Below are 14,096 nucleotides of genomic sequence, written 5' to 3'. Positions count from 1 at the left end.
AGCCACAGCAGAACAGTCAGGTTACCACAACACTCCACCTTTACAACATTTGTGCTACTGACTTTCAAACTTTGGGATTGTTGAAATATATACAACAAAAATTTAATCAATTTGTGTCGTGCGACTATTGTCGCATACTTTGAAAGGAAAAAAAATTAGGTCTACTTTCTGAGAAAGGTTTTTTTTAAAAACCCCTTCTCAGAAAGTAAAGCGCCATTTTTAAAGATTTATAATAAATAAGCTGAACCAGGCTATGTTCAAGCGAGCCGACGCTAGGCTAGACTAAGTTAGGCAAGACTAGGCCACCAAAACCCATAGGCTAAGGTAATGTAACACAATTTTACCATTATTTGAACACTTTTCATAATAAATACCTGTAATTTAACACAAATTCACCCTTTATAACTTTTTCATAAATACTTGTAATATAGTATTAGCCTAGGCTATGTGGTCGTAGCCGACCTTCCGTTCACCTCTTCATAAAAACAATAGGTTTAGGCTAATCTAACACTATTTCACCTTTGTTACTGACCTTACTTTTATAAATATAACATTATTTTTGAGTAGGGGTAATTAAAATATTGTATCCTTATGAACACTTTATTGAAACAAATTCTTGTCTAGATCGCTATCACGAGTGCGATCACGTTGAAAATTCACGTTAGCATTGTGATTGCCTTTTCAACGGCTCCCCTTTTTTGTTATGACACGTCATCTACTGTTTGTATTTCTGCCATAAATGTTAATAGTGTTTTAAATTATTTATAATTATTTTATATTAAATATATTTAGAATGAAACATCCTTAACTTGAACGTTTTTTCATTTACGGCTAGCCTACATGATCCTTTAATAACCTTTTCATTTTTATTTTAACTATTATTTTGTATTGAATTACACTATATTATTAATATTATTATTTTTTAAAGACCCCTTCTCATACAGTAGACCCCAAATTTTTGAGCAATGTGGACTAAAGTCGCTTCTGGGGCCCCTCCGGGATTAGGGGCCCTGAAGCTTAAGCTTCATTAATTTCACAGTAGATCCGCCCCTGACCACGGTATTAAAGGGTCCCCCCCCCCACCCCCACCACCACCACCACCACATGCACGCATGAGAGTAAATACAAGACACAAGTGCATTGGCAGAAAAAGTGTGGTGGAACACTTCAAGCTACAGGGTAACTGAGAGATGCAATCAGGATTCTCCAGTCCAAGTCCGCCCCACCGCCTCTACCAGCAAGGAGGGAGAATTTGACGCTCAGCCAGAGAATCCCGCCAGTGTGAACGGACGGAGAATTCCTGCCAGGGTATCCCCGGTAAGGGATCCATGTCAGATTAAATCTTGTTGTGATCAACAGAGGGTGTTGAATGAAACCAGGCAGCCGATTGATCCCTCCTCAACACGGTTTGTCACGATTTTGGGGGTATCCCGGCTGGACAGTGACAAATTGAGGGGGCTTGTCCGGATCAGCAGCTTTGGGGAAACTCACCTGCAGCGGCGGGTCACGCTAAATTGGGGTCTCGTCTGAGATTGGTTCCCGCAGAAGGGTAGCAAATTGGGGTCTCGCCACTGAGATTGTTCCCCGCAGTGGGAGTAACAAATTGAGGAGTCGGCACCCGGAATCTCTTCCAACAAACGGAATGAATAAATTAGAGTGAGGAAAGTAAATTGCCCCTTGAAACTGCGCAGGGAGTGTGGGCCCCAATAAATCCCATTGGTTTTCCCCATAGCTTCCAACAATTGGCTTGGATATGCCCTACCTTCCGGTAGTTACAACACACAGGATTCCCGGCCTCACTTTTCATTTTAGCAGCGCTCTGGGAAAACCAGAGCAATATGACCCACAATTAGATTCCCGTGCTAGCTTTTGGTGAACCATTCATCAAGGTGTTAGTGGACTGTGTGGGGCCCCTATCCAAAACAAAGAGGGGGCCACAGGTATACCCTTGCCATCATGGCCGTGGCTACCTGTTTCCCAGAGGCTGTTCTGCTGAGGGCATTATCTGCTAAATCAGTGATGAGGGAATAGGCCCAATTCTTTACCAGGCATGGTCTGCTCCCCGAGATCCAGTGGATAAGGGCTCAAATTCCATGTTCAAGGTACTCCAGGAAGTCATGGGTTACCTGGGCGTGACCCAGCTGATGTCTTCAGCGAATCACCCGCAGTCATAGAGGGTGCTAGAAAGGTAACGCCCCGCTGACAGACCTACCACAGACCTACCTGATAAATGCTAGACAACGTTTGAAAAGCTGATGGCCATTTTAATAGGGAGCCCGACACTTTAACCAGGTGCTTAAAGTGACAATTAGTGCAAGCAACATCGGGATTGGGCTGGATCTTCGACAGGAAGGTGAAACTGGAACAGACAGACCAACCAGGCCCTTCTCTAAAATCTCAATGAGGATGAGAAATGATAATCCTACCGAAGTCTACTCGAACACTAGCTTTCGGAGCACTGCCCCTTCCTCAGGTAAATGAAGAGGTAGATTCCAGAAACATATATATATAGACAAAGTCAAAGATGCCAGACGATACTTTGAATGTGAGCATTTGCAGGTAATGAAGTCTTTACAGATCCAGAGAGAGGGGTAATCCCAGGTTAAAGCGGTGTGAATTGTCTCGAACCAGGACAGTTGGTAGGATTCTGTCCTGGCTTGAGACAATTCACACTTCTTGAGACATCAGGGGAGAGTCATATATTTGTTTGGACATTGGGGGGGGAGTCGGACATCGGGGGTATGTGACATGGGTCAGGTTAGAGGGGTGGTCGGGTTGTGTCAGAGGGTCGTTTGGGTTGGTGTTGACGGGTGGGTCAGGTCTAGTTGTGGGCTCAGGTTTGGGGTTTGTGGGGAATGCGCGTGAGTGGGGGGGGGGGGGGGGCGTGGAGAATACCGTAGGGGTGGGGTTCTTAGTTTGGGGGAACTGGAGGGTCCCCTGTGGGTGACGGATGTGGGGGCTTAACAATGACCCATCACGTAGGGTTTCAATTTCGCCTTCAGAGATTCTTTCTCCTTGGATTACCACACTTCAGATTAATGGCCGTGTCAAGCAGAGGAGCACTGTTCCAAAGGACGTACCTTAGCCCTAATGACCCTTAGTATGGAATCAGTCTGTTAACTGCAGCTCTTTTCAAAATTTGGCCCCTGTTCCTATCTCCGTCTGTGTGGATGACACTTGGGAAGAGTTGTTCATTGACCTTTGAACAGATCTGGGGACCTATCAAAACTCTCCCAGAGGGTCCCGCCCTTGTAACTCGACTAGCACCAATCTAACAGCCCTGGAACATTCTGTCTCTGAAATGTTAATGTCCATAGACTGTGAATTTAACACACAGGGACCCAAAGATCAGTGAACTCATAACACCATCCCACTCTTGCATGTTCACTGATGGATTCCACTCATGGCTATAATGATGGTGCGCAGATCCAAGCATTTATCCAGCAGATCCTGAGCGTTGTGCTGGACCAGAATCCCCTGTGGCGGTCACCATCCTTCCAATGGTGACCTCAATGTGCCGGACTGTCAGTGCCTTGGCAACAGACAGAACGTGGACGGACTGCTCCATCCTCTGTTCTAATCTGCTGATGGCCTCTGACAACCCTGCCTGCTGTACGCCTGACTGGCTTTGGGGCTCCAACATCTCTGTGAGGGCCGATTCTAGAGGTTCGTTAATTCACTCAGAGTCAGCAACACCCTGGCCTCCAGTGGTCTTCTGAGTGTCAGGGACCCTCCCTGTCACTGCCTCCGCCTGCTGTAACCCAGGTCTGTGCTGGGTTCATCAGGTGGTGACCCCAGGCCCGCTCTAAGACGAGGGCCAGAATCCTCCGACCGTTGGGATCCTCTTTTCCTGCCAGCAGAAGCCCCCCGCCCCCACCCCCCTGGACCCTCCACCCGTGATTTCCTGATGGCATGGTTTGGCTTCAATGGACCATTCCATTGACAAGCGGGGGGGGGGGGGGGGGGAGTAGAGAATCCCACCGTCAACGAATGGCGCGCTGCTCAGAAACGCGCGGATGGGGGAACTGCAGAATCCAGTCCCAGGTCCCACTGGGGTGTGTGTCTCTGCGCTGGTGAAGGGCTCAGGTGAACTCAGCGACGGCTCTACATTCAGTGGGTCCTCAGGATCCTCACCCGAGGTGGTGTGAGGCCTGACCGGCTGGCTGAAGCCTCCGCCTTTTCTTGCTGGTGGCTAAAATGGTGAGAAGCGATAATTTGTGATTGGCTGGATAGTCACCTACATTGGAGAGCGCTCACAGTTCTAGGGGGCAGCGGACCCCAAAGGTCGACCACCCTCTGGGTGAAGAAACATCCCCTCATCTCAGTCCCAAACGGTCCACTCCGCATCCTTAGACTGTGACCCCAGGTTCTGGACACCTCCACCAAGGGGATCATCCTTCCAGCATCTACCTTGCCTAGCCCTGTTAGAATTTTGTATGTTCCTATGAGATTCCCCCCTAATTCTTCTGAACTCCAGTGAATACAACCCTAACCAACTCAATCTCTCCTCATATGTCCGTCCTGCCATCCCTTGGGGCATGTGGGGTGCAGGTTGGGGTTCCCCATTGCATCTTTGGGGTGCAGCCCTGTTACCCTGGTCTGGAGCTCAGAAGTTGCAACCTTTTGTTTAATTACTGTGCGGTGACGTCCACGTCGCAATCCTGAAAAAAAAAACCAAGTGAATCCTAAATGTCGATGGTGCAACTCCTGCAGCATCCGAAAGGAAAGATCATTGCAAATGAGGCATGACCAGAATCCCAGGCAGAAAATCGATTTAAGATTCTAACCAAATGTTACTTCAGAAGGGGGTCTGTGGAACCCATTGGAGAGGAGTAACATGTTTGGGGATGGTTTGAGGGGTGTGTGTGGGGCGAGTGGGGGTGGGGTGGGGGGGGGAGGTGTTGTCCAAACGGGAGAAGTAAAACAGCGGGTTTATTTTTCTTTTGCAGTGAAGGATTGGAAAAATTGAGAATTCAATGCAACCGAGTGCCGACCATGTTGCCCAAGCCCATGGAAGCTGTGGTCACCGGTTCCTGAGGGAAATAAGAAGACTGAAACCCATCAACTTCTGGCAGGAAGTGAAATGTATTTTCAGATTGGCTGTGCCAATGGTGAGTTTACACCGCCTAATATTTCACCCAAATAAAATCAAAATACCGCAGACGCTGGAAATTTGAAATAAAAACGGGAAATGCTGAATAAATTCAGCAGTTCTGGCGGCAACTGTGGGGAGAGGTACAGATGCCGCCAGGGTGACTGTTCATGGGGAACCCGAAGCGTTGACACTGTCTCCCTCGCCACAGATGATGCCGACCTGCTGGGTTTTTCCAGCATCTTCTGTTCACCTTTCCTCATTTGGTCATACACTGGACTCTCCAGAAAGATATGCAGTTGGATTGCCAGGGCCAGATCTTCCTCCCCCTTCCCGGCGTGTTCTGCAGCGGCAAAGGCCGGCTCGCCAGTGGCTGGCGGGTGGGATCTACTGGGTCCCGCCGTTGTCAACTAGGCTTCCCGTCAAATGCACCCCTCGTTGCGGTGGATTTTGCGGTGGGGGTGCGCAGTCGGCAGGACGATAAGATCCCACCAGCGTGATTGGCCAGAAGGTCTCGCCCCCAATCTAATCCTATCACCCCCCCTACGATGGATGGATTTATGTAACGCACTTCACTGCGTCAAATCATATAAGGATCAACTTTGCCACTTCCCTTCTTAATCTTGAAAACCTCAGTGAAAATATTTGAAAAGGAGAAAGAGACAATTGTTTCAGTTAAGAAATATCATTGGTGGAATTTGAATATTATTAGATAAAGTTTATTAGATCTAAACTGAGTGGCCGGTGTATATTATTCATCATTCATTTTCCTTTCACAGTTTTTGTCACAGCTGATGACAGCTCTCCTATCCATTGTCAGCTCTGCGTTCTGTGGACATTTGGGAAAAGTTGAATTGGGCGCTGTTAGTCTTGCCACAACGGTGAGTTTATGTTCAGAGTGTGCACATTTATTCATCACAATGTATCCTGTATAAAATGATGATGGAATTGGATTGCCTCCTATCAGTTTCGAGCTTAGTGCCTTTATCAGCTGATGAAATGCTCCTCGTAAAGGAATCTGGCCTTTATCTGCTGCCCTCAATGGAGGGGCAATTAGAGAGCAACAGTTGCTTCAGTGGCTCTGGGCTAAGGAACAGAAACGTCAGCTCGGAACTCCAGCTCATCACCATTGTCAATGAGCCATCCTGGAAGGCCGATGTGTGCGGACATTAGGTGGGAATGAGACTGGGCTCAGTCTCAATGCTCTTCACGGACAGATAATCAATCGTCTGGCAGGACTTGACTCACACGTGAGGACTGGTCACTTGTGCAAGTTATTCATGGGCTGCTGAGGCAACAACTCGTATTTATCGACATAGGAAACAACCCAAAAACCTTTACAGAAGCCTAGCCAGTTGGAAAAAAAACCTGAACGCCAAGTCAAAGAAGAAGACATTAGGATCGGTGACCAAACTGATGAGCAAGGAGGCAGGGTTTTAAGGAAAGTCTGGAAAGGAAGAGAGAGAGGCGGCAAGGCAGAGAGGCTTGGGATGGAAATTCCAAAGATTAGGACCCAGCCAGATGAAGCCTTGGCATTCAATGCTAGGGTAATGAATGTAGGGCATGAACCACATGCCAGGACCGGAGGAACATAGAGTTCTCAGAGGGCTGTAGGGATGGAACTAGGGCAAGGTGAGGCCATGGAGTCACGTAAGCACAGCCATAAGAATTCTAAATTTGAAACAGATTGGATTGCACGCCAATGTACAGGGGTCATGTGTGAAGAGAACTTGGCGGGAGCTAGGATATGGCAATAGGTGGCGGGTGGAAGATTGACTGCCAGTCAGCAAACAATTGGCACAGTTGAGTCGGGAGCAAACAAAAGTTTATTAAGAATTGGTATTTTCCAGCAAAGAGGGGTAAAGGAGAAGTGAAGAGAAAAAAAAAACGCAAATAAAATCACGATTATGTCAAAAAGTCTTATTTTATATTTGCAGTATGTTGGTGGCATGATGACATTGATAACTAATTCCTTTTCTTCATTTCTTTTGGACAGGTAATAAGTATAGCAGGTATCAGCATAGGTATGGGCTTGTCTGCAGCGTGTGACACACTCATATCTCAGGTAGGTGCAGCTAACTCCTGATTGTTATTATGCTCCCCATAGGGATCCATAAACCGAACTAACCAAACTAACTAAAGAAACTAAATGGACCCCACATGAAGAAATTACCAACAAAACCTCCACTTTATTTGTAAATTCTGCTTGAAGACGAATCAGAACCAATGTAAATTAAATATGAACACTGGGCATATCACAGTTGACACAAACGCATCAAATTGATGATAGCTCAGTTGGCTGGACAGCTAGTTTGTGATACAAAGGAAAGCCAACAGTGCAGGTTCAATTCCCGTACTGGCTCAGGTTATTCCTGAAGGCCCTTGACTTTCCCCATCGCCTGAGGTGTGGTGATCCTTGTTATATTACCCTTGGTGGTAATATGTTGTGTTCTTTGTCTTTTGTTCCAGAATGGTCCGTGGAGTTGATGACAAAGAATCCGCCAATCATTAGATTGAAACAAAACTAATTTATTGTATGACGATTAATTAAATGAAGTCGCACTGAGCTATAGTCAATAATCATAGAATCATAGAATTGACAGTGCAGAAGGAGGCCATTCGGCCCATCGAGTCTGCACCGGCTCTTGGAAAGAGCACCCTACCCAAGGTCCACACCTCCACTCTATCCCAATAACCCCACCCAACACTAAGGGCAATTTTGGACACTATGGGCAATTTAGCATGGCCAATCCACCTAACCCGCACATCTTTGGACTGTGGGAGGAAACCGGAGCACCAGGAGGAAACCCACGCACACACGGGGAGGATGTGCAGACTCTGCACAGACAGTGACACAAGCCGGAATCGAACCTGGGACCCTGGAGCTGTGAAGCAATTGTGCTAACCACAATGCTACCGTGCTGTCCATACTGCCCGTGCTGCCAATAAAGTAAGATTGAATCTGTCTAGCAGTAATCAATAATCTAAATTGTTACTAATAATAACCTCTGTAACTTTCTCTGACCTAATCTTCTTCTAATGTTGTTCTCTCGTTTTCATAGAATCATAGAATTTACAGTGCAGAAGGAGGCCATTCGGCCCATCGAGTCTGCACCAGCTCTTGGAAAGAGCACCCTACCCAAGGTCAACACCTCCACCCTATCCCCATAACCCAGAGCACCCGGAGGAAACCCACGCACACACGGGGAGGATATGCAGACTCCGCACAGACAGTGACCCAAGCCGGAATCGAACCTGGGACATTGGAGCTGTGAAGCAATTGTGCTATCCACAAGGCTACCGTGCTGCCCCTTTTCTTCCCCACTAACACCCAGAAATCCCTCAGGGTCAGACTTGAACACAGAGAGGTGGTGGTGCCCTCTAGTGTTTGAATTGCACAGAGATGTAATAATTAAAAAATATATATATTTCTTTATTCCCCTCCTTTTTCCCATTTTCATTCAAATTTACAACCACCAGCAATAAACAATAATCAGTACCAAATGTACACCACGAACCCGGTGGTGGCGGCAACACTGAACATATGGGGACAGTGGAGGCGACAGAGCGGTGTGCGGGGAGCCCTGGTGGGGTCCCCTATCAGGAACAACCATAGGTTTGCCCCAGGAAGAATGGATGGAGGATTTCAGAGCTGGTACCAGTTGGGAATTAAGAAGGTGGGAGATTTATTCATAGATGGGACTTTTGCGAGCTTGGGAGCACTGGAGGAAAAGTATAAGTTACCCCGGGGGAATTTCTTGAGATATATGCAGGTGAGGGCATTTACTAGACAACAGGTGAGGGAATTTCCGCGGCTCCCGACACAGGGGATACAGGACAGGGTGCTTTCAGGGGTGTGGGTCGGAGAGGGCAAGGTGTCAGAGATTTATAGAGAGATGAGGGAAGAGGGGGAGGAGTCGGTGGGCGAACTAAAACGAAAGTGGGAAGAAGAATTAGGGGAGGAGATAGAGGAGGGTATGTGGGCTGATGCCCTAAGCAGGGTAAATTCCTCTTCCTCGTGCGCCAGGCTTAGCCTGATTCAATTTAAGGTGCTACATAGAGCACACATAACGGGGGGCAAGATTGAGCAGGTTCTTTGGAGTGGAGGACAAATGTGGGAGGTGTGGCGGGAGCCCGGCAAACCACGCACATATGTTTTGGGCGTGCCCGGCACTGGAAGGGTATTGGAAGGGAGTGACGGGAGTGATTTCGCAGGTGGTGAAGGCCCGGGTCAAACCAGGCTGGGAGTTAGCTCTATTTGGAGTTGCGGAAGAGCCGGGAGTGCAGGAGGCGAAAGAGGCCGATGTCGTGGCCTTTGCGTCCCTCGTAGCCCGGCGCAGGATCCTACTCATGTGGAAGGAGGCGAAACCCCCCGGACTGGAGGCCTGGGTAAACAATATGGCGGGGTTTATTAAACTGGAGCAGATAAAGTTTGCCCTGAGAGGATCGGCTCAAGGGTTCACCAGGCGGTGGCAGCCATTTCTCGACTACCTAGGGGAACGTTAGAGGGAAGACGGATGACCAGCAGCAGCAACCCAGGGGGGAGGGGGGGGGGGGAGGGGGGGAGGAGGCTTAGTTGAGTATAGGTCAATAGAGTACGAGGTTTTGTTACTTGTATATTATTATTATTGTTAAAAAGTAAAAACATTTCTGTTTTGTTATTGTTATCGTTTCGCTTGTTTTGTAAGCGGGAAAAATGTTGCTCAGGGAAAAAAAATTTCAATAAAATATATTTTAAAAAAAATAATCAGTACCAAATATGTCAATCCCCAGATCAATAACAACGATCCCATCCTCCCACCAAACCCCAAACATTAGCCCGCATGTTCACACAAAAAAATGACAAAAAGAAATTATGGATCACCCATAGTTGCCATTAACACACACCGCTCCCCCCCCCCCCCCCCCCAACCCTCCCACCCACCAATGTTCGATGTGATCCAGTTCTTGAAAGTGCATAATGAATAATGCCCATGAATTGTAGAACCCCTCCATCCTTCCCCTCAGTTCAAACTTAACCTTCTCAAGAGTCAAGAATTCCAACAGGTCCCCCCGCCACGCCAGGGCACAGGGTGGAGAGGCTGCTCTCCAGCCTATCAGGATCCGCCTTCGGGCGATCAGCAAGGCGAAGGCTACAACATCTGCCTCCGCACCCATTTCCAACCCTGGCTGGTCTGACACCCTGAATATGGCCTCCCAAGGGCCCGGGTCCCGTTTTACTCGCACCACTTTAGAAATTACCCTAAAAACCTCCTTCCAGTAATCCTCTAGCTTTGGACAGGACCAAAACATATGAACGTGAACATTTCCATCCCACCTCCCTGGCTCAAATCTGGGGTTCCCCCGAAACGGCATTTCCCTTGACCCTGCCCCCAACCCGAAGTGTTGGAGAAACTGCCTCCAAATTCTCAATGAAGCTATTATTACCGGACCCCCTGAGTATTTCCCCGGGGCCATCGGGAGCGGAGCTGTTGCTAGTGCTTTCAATCCCGACCCCCTGCACAAACTCTCCTCCATTCAAACTCATTGGGAATCAACCCCTCTGACCCAGCTCCGCACCTTCTCCCCATTCGCCGCCCATCATCAGGTTCGGAAGACCCAAACCCCCTGCCTGCCTTCCCCTCTGTAGCAGCACCTTTCTAATTCTGGCCACCTTCCCGCCCCATATGAACAACGTAATCCTTCCCTCAATCTCTGAAAAAAGCCTTTGGCAGGAAAATCGTCAGGCATTGAAAAATAAACAGAAATCGCGGCAACACTTTCATTTTAACCGCCTGTACCCGACCCGCCAGTGACAGAGGGAGACCATCCCACCTTGCCAGATCGGCTTTCACTCTCCCCACCAAACTAGAAATGTTGTACCTGCAACCCCCCCCCCCCCCCTCCCCTCCCCCCACCCCCCACCACACTCCCGGGCAACCTGCACCCCCAGGTACTAAATTGAGTCCCTGTCCTACGGAATGGCAGCCACCCCACCCCTGCCCCCACCCCCGGCCAAGACACCACAAAATACTCACTCTTGTCTCGATTTAGTTTGTACCCCAAGAAACACCCAAAGACTCGAAGCAGCTCCAATATTCTGCCTATCGACACACTCGGTTCCGACACGTATAAAAGCAAGTCATCGGGATATAAGGACACCCTATGCTCCATCCCCCCCCCCCCCCGCACTATCCCTTTCCATACCCCCAAACTTCTTAATGCGATGGCCAACGGCTCAATCAAAGGGTTGTGAATCTCTGGAATTCCTTGCCCAGTGAAGCAGTTGAGGCTCCTTCTTTAAACGTTTTTAAGAAAAAGATAGATGCCTTTCTAAAGAATAAAGGGATTTGGGGATATGGTGTTCGGGCCGGAAAGTGGAGCTGAGTCCACAAAGATCAGCCATGATCTCATTGAATGGCGGAGCAGGCTCGAGGGGAAGATGGCCTACTCCTGTTCCTAGTTCTTATGTTCTTATGTAATCACGCGTGCAAACAGCAGGGGGGACATAGGACATCCCTGCCTAGTCCCACGGTGGAGAGAAAATTATCTTGAGCTGATGTTGTTTGTGCGGACACTCGCCCTCGGCTCCTTATATAGCTTTACCCAGTTCACAAATCTTGGTCCAATCCCAAACCGCTGCAGAACTGCCATCAAGTACCCCCATTCCACCTGGTCAAACGCCTTCTCAGCGTACAGTGCCACAACCACCTGTTTCCTTCCCCTCTGCCGGTGCCATAGCGACGTTCAATACCCTCCTAATGTTCGAAAAGAGCTGCCTCCCTCTCACAAACTCCTTCTAATCTTCACCTATCACCTTCGGGAGGCACTCCTCCAGCCTACCCGCTAGTACCTTCGCCAATACTTTTGCGTCCACATTCAGGAGTTATATGGGCCGATACGACCCACACTCCGTCAGATCGTTATCTTTTTTTAGCAACAGTGAAATCGATGCCTGCCCCAAAGTTTGTGGCAACATCCCTTCCCTATCGCCTCCTCAAACATCCCCACCATCAGGGGTGCCAGCTTATCCTTGAATTTTTAATAATATTCCACCGGAAACCCATCCGGCCCTGCCACCTTCCCCGACTGCATCCTCCCAATCGCATCCTTTATCTCCTGCTCCACTATCGCTCCTCCTAATGTAGCCCTGTCCCCCTCCCCTAACCTCGGGTTCACCAACCCATCTAGAAATTCCTGCATCTCACCCAGGTGGCTCTGACCTGTACAACCTCTCTTAAAATTCCTCAAAAACCTTGTTAATCAGATCCGGAGCCACCACCAACTTCCCTGCCCTATCACCTGCACAATTTCCCTTGCCGCTGCTTCCCTCCGGAGCTGACCTGCTAACATACTTATCTCCATGTTCGTAAACTGCACCCCTTGCTCGTCTCAGTTGGCGCACCGCCTTCCTGGTGGACAGGCGGTCGAAGCTCGCCTGTAGTTCCTTCCTCTTTTCCAGCTTTGCTGCGTCCCCATCCTCTGCGTACCTCCTGTCTACCTCCAACATCTGGGGCGCGATTCTCCGACCCCCCACCAGGTCGGAGAATCGGCGGGGGCCGGTGTGAATCCCGCCCCCGCCGTGTCACGAATTCTCCGCCACCGGTGATTCGGCGAGGGCGGGATTCGCGCCGCGCCGGTCGGCGGGAATCCCCAGGCAATTCTCCAGCCCGCGATGGGCCAAAATCCCGCCGCTGTCAACCTACGCCAGCCGGCGTGGATTGAACCACCTTTGGGACGGCGGGACACGGCGGCGCGGGCGGGCTCCGGGGTCCTGGGGGGGGCCGCGGGGCTATCTGGCCCCGGGGGGTGCCCCCACGGTGGCCTGGCCCGCGATCGGGGCCCACCGATCCGCCGTGGTGGCACTCTTTTCCTTCCGCCTTCGCCATGGTCTCCACTATGGCGGAGGCGGAAGTGACCCCCCTCCACTGCGCCTGCGCGGGGATGACAAAGTCATTTCCGCGCCGGCTGGCGGGGCACCAAAGACCTTTCCCGCCAGCTGGCGGGGCGGAAATCAGTCCGGCGCGGGCCTAGCCCCTCAAGGTTAGGGCTCGGACCCTCAAGATGTGGAGAATTCCCCACCTTTGGGGCGGCGCGATGCCGGACCGATTCACGCCGTTTTTGGCGCCGGTCGGCGGACATCGCGCCGATTACGGAGAATCCCGCCCCTCATCTATTACCCTCTGCCGCTCCAACCTTTCCTTTGTCCACCTTGGCCTTAAACAAAATCACCTCCCCCCTCACTACCACCTTTAGAGCCTCCCAGGCGACTGCCTTCGACACCTCACCCGTACAGTTGAAACCTACATATTCCTCAATTACCTTTTCAATTTTGGCACAAAACACTTGGTCCCCCAAAAGTCCCACATCTAATTTCCACCCCGGCCTCTGCGCTGCCCCCTTCTCCAGTCCCATATCCACCCAATGCGGAGCATGATCTGACACTGCAATTGCCGAGTCTTCCGACCCCTTAACCCCAGCCAGCAAAGACTTCCCCACCACAAAAAAGTCGATCTGCTGGACTGCTGAGAAAAACGAGTTCGCTCGGGTGCAGAAACCTCTAAAGGTCCACCCCTCCATTTCCACCATTAGCCCAGCCAATGCCTTCGCCCCCCCTGATGGGACCAGCGAGCGCGGCCATGACTTGTCCAACCTTGGCTCCTGCACAAAGTTCCAGTCCCCCCCCCACTATCAGTTCGTGTGTGTCCAAGTCGGGGATGGCCCCAAACACCTTCTTTGCGATTCCCACATCGTCCCAATTGGGGCCGTATACACTTAACAGCGCCACTAACCTCCCCTCCAGCGCCCCTGTCACAATCACATATCTACCCCCTGATCTGCCACCACCTTCTCCATTTGGAAGGGTATTCTTTTGCTGACCATTACCGCTACCCTTCGAGCCTTTCCATCAAGTCCAGAGTGAAACACCTGACTAACCCAGCCCTTTTTAAGTCTCACCTGGTCCTTCGCCCTTAAGTGAGTCTCCTGCAGCATTGCCACAACGGCTTTCAAACTTTTAAGATGC

General features: G+C 49.9%; 1 protein-coding gene across 1 annotated transcript in view; it reads left to right on the top strand.

The window, feature by feature from the left end:
- The first annotated feature begins 4,976 nt into the window (after positions 1-4,976).
- The window catches only part of LOC140387125 (multidrug and toxin extrusion protein 1-like), a 67,375-nt gene continuing 58,255 nt past the window's right edge, over positions 4,977-14,096 (top strand). Inside the window, exons 1-3 of the mRNA XM_072470137.1 lie at positions 4,977-5,111; positions 5,872-5,973; positions 7,089-7,157. Of these exons, the coding sequence (XP_072326238.1) occupies positions 4,977-5,111; positions 5,872-5,973; positions 7,089-7,157 (306 nt within the window). The remainder of the gene's footprint in view (positions 5,112-5,871; positions 5,974-7,088; positions 7,158-14,096) is intronic.

The sequence above is a fragment of the Scyliorhinus torazame genome, chromosome 12 (genome assembly GCF_047496885.1).
Source record: "Scyliorhinus torazame isolate Kashiwa2021f chromosome 12, sScyTor2.1, whole genome shotgun sequence".
In the NCBI taxonomy this organism is placed as follows: domain Eukaryota; kingdom Metazoa; phylum Chordata; class Chondrichthyes; order Carcharhiniformes; family Scyliorhinidae; genus Scyliorhinus; species Scyliorhinus torazame.
This window is presented reverse-complemented; position numbering and strand designations above follow the sequence as displayed.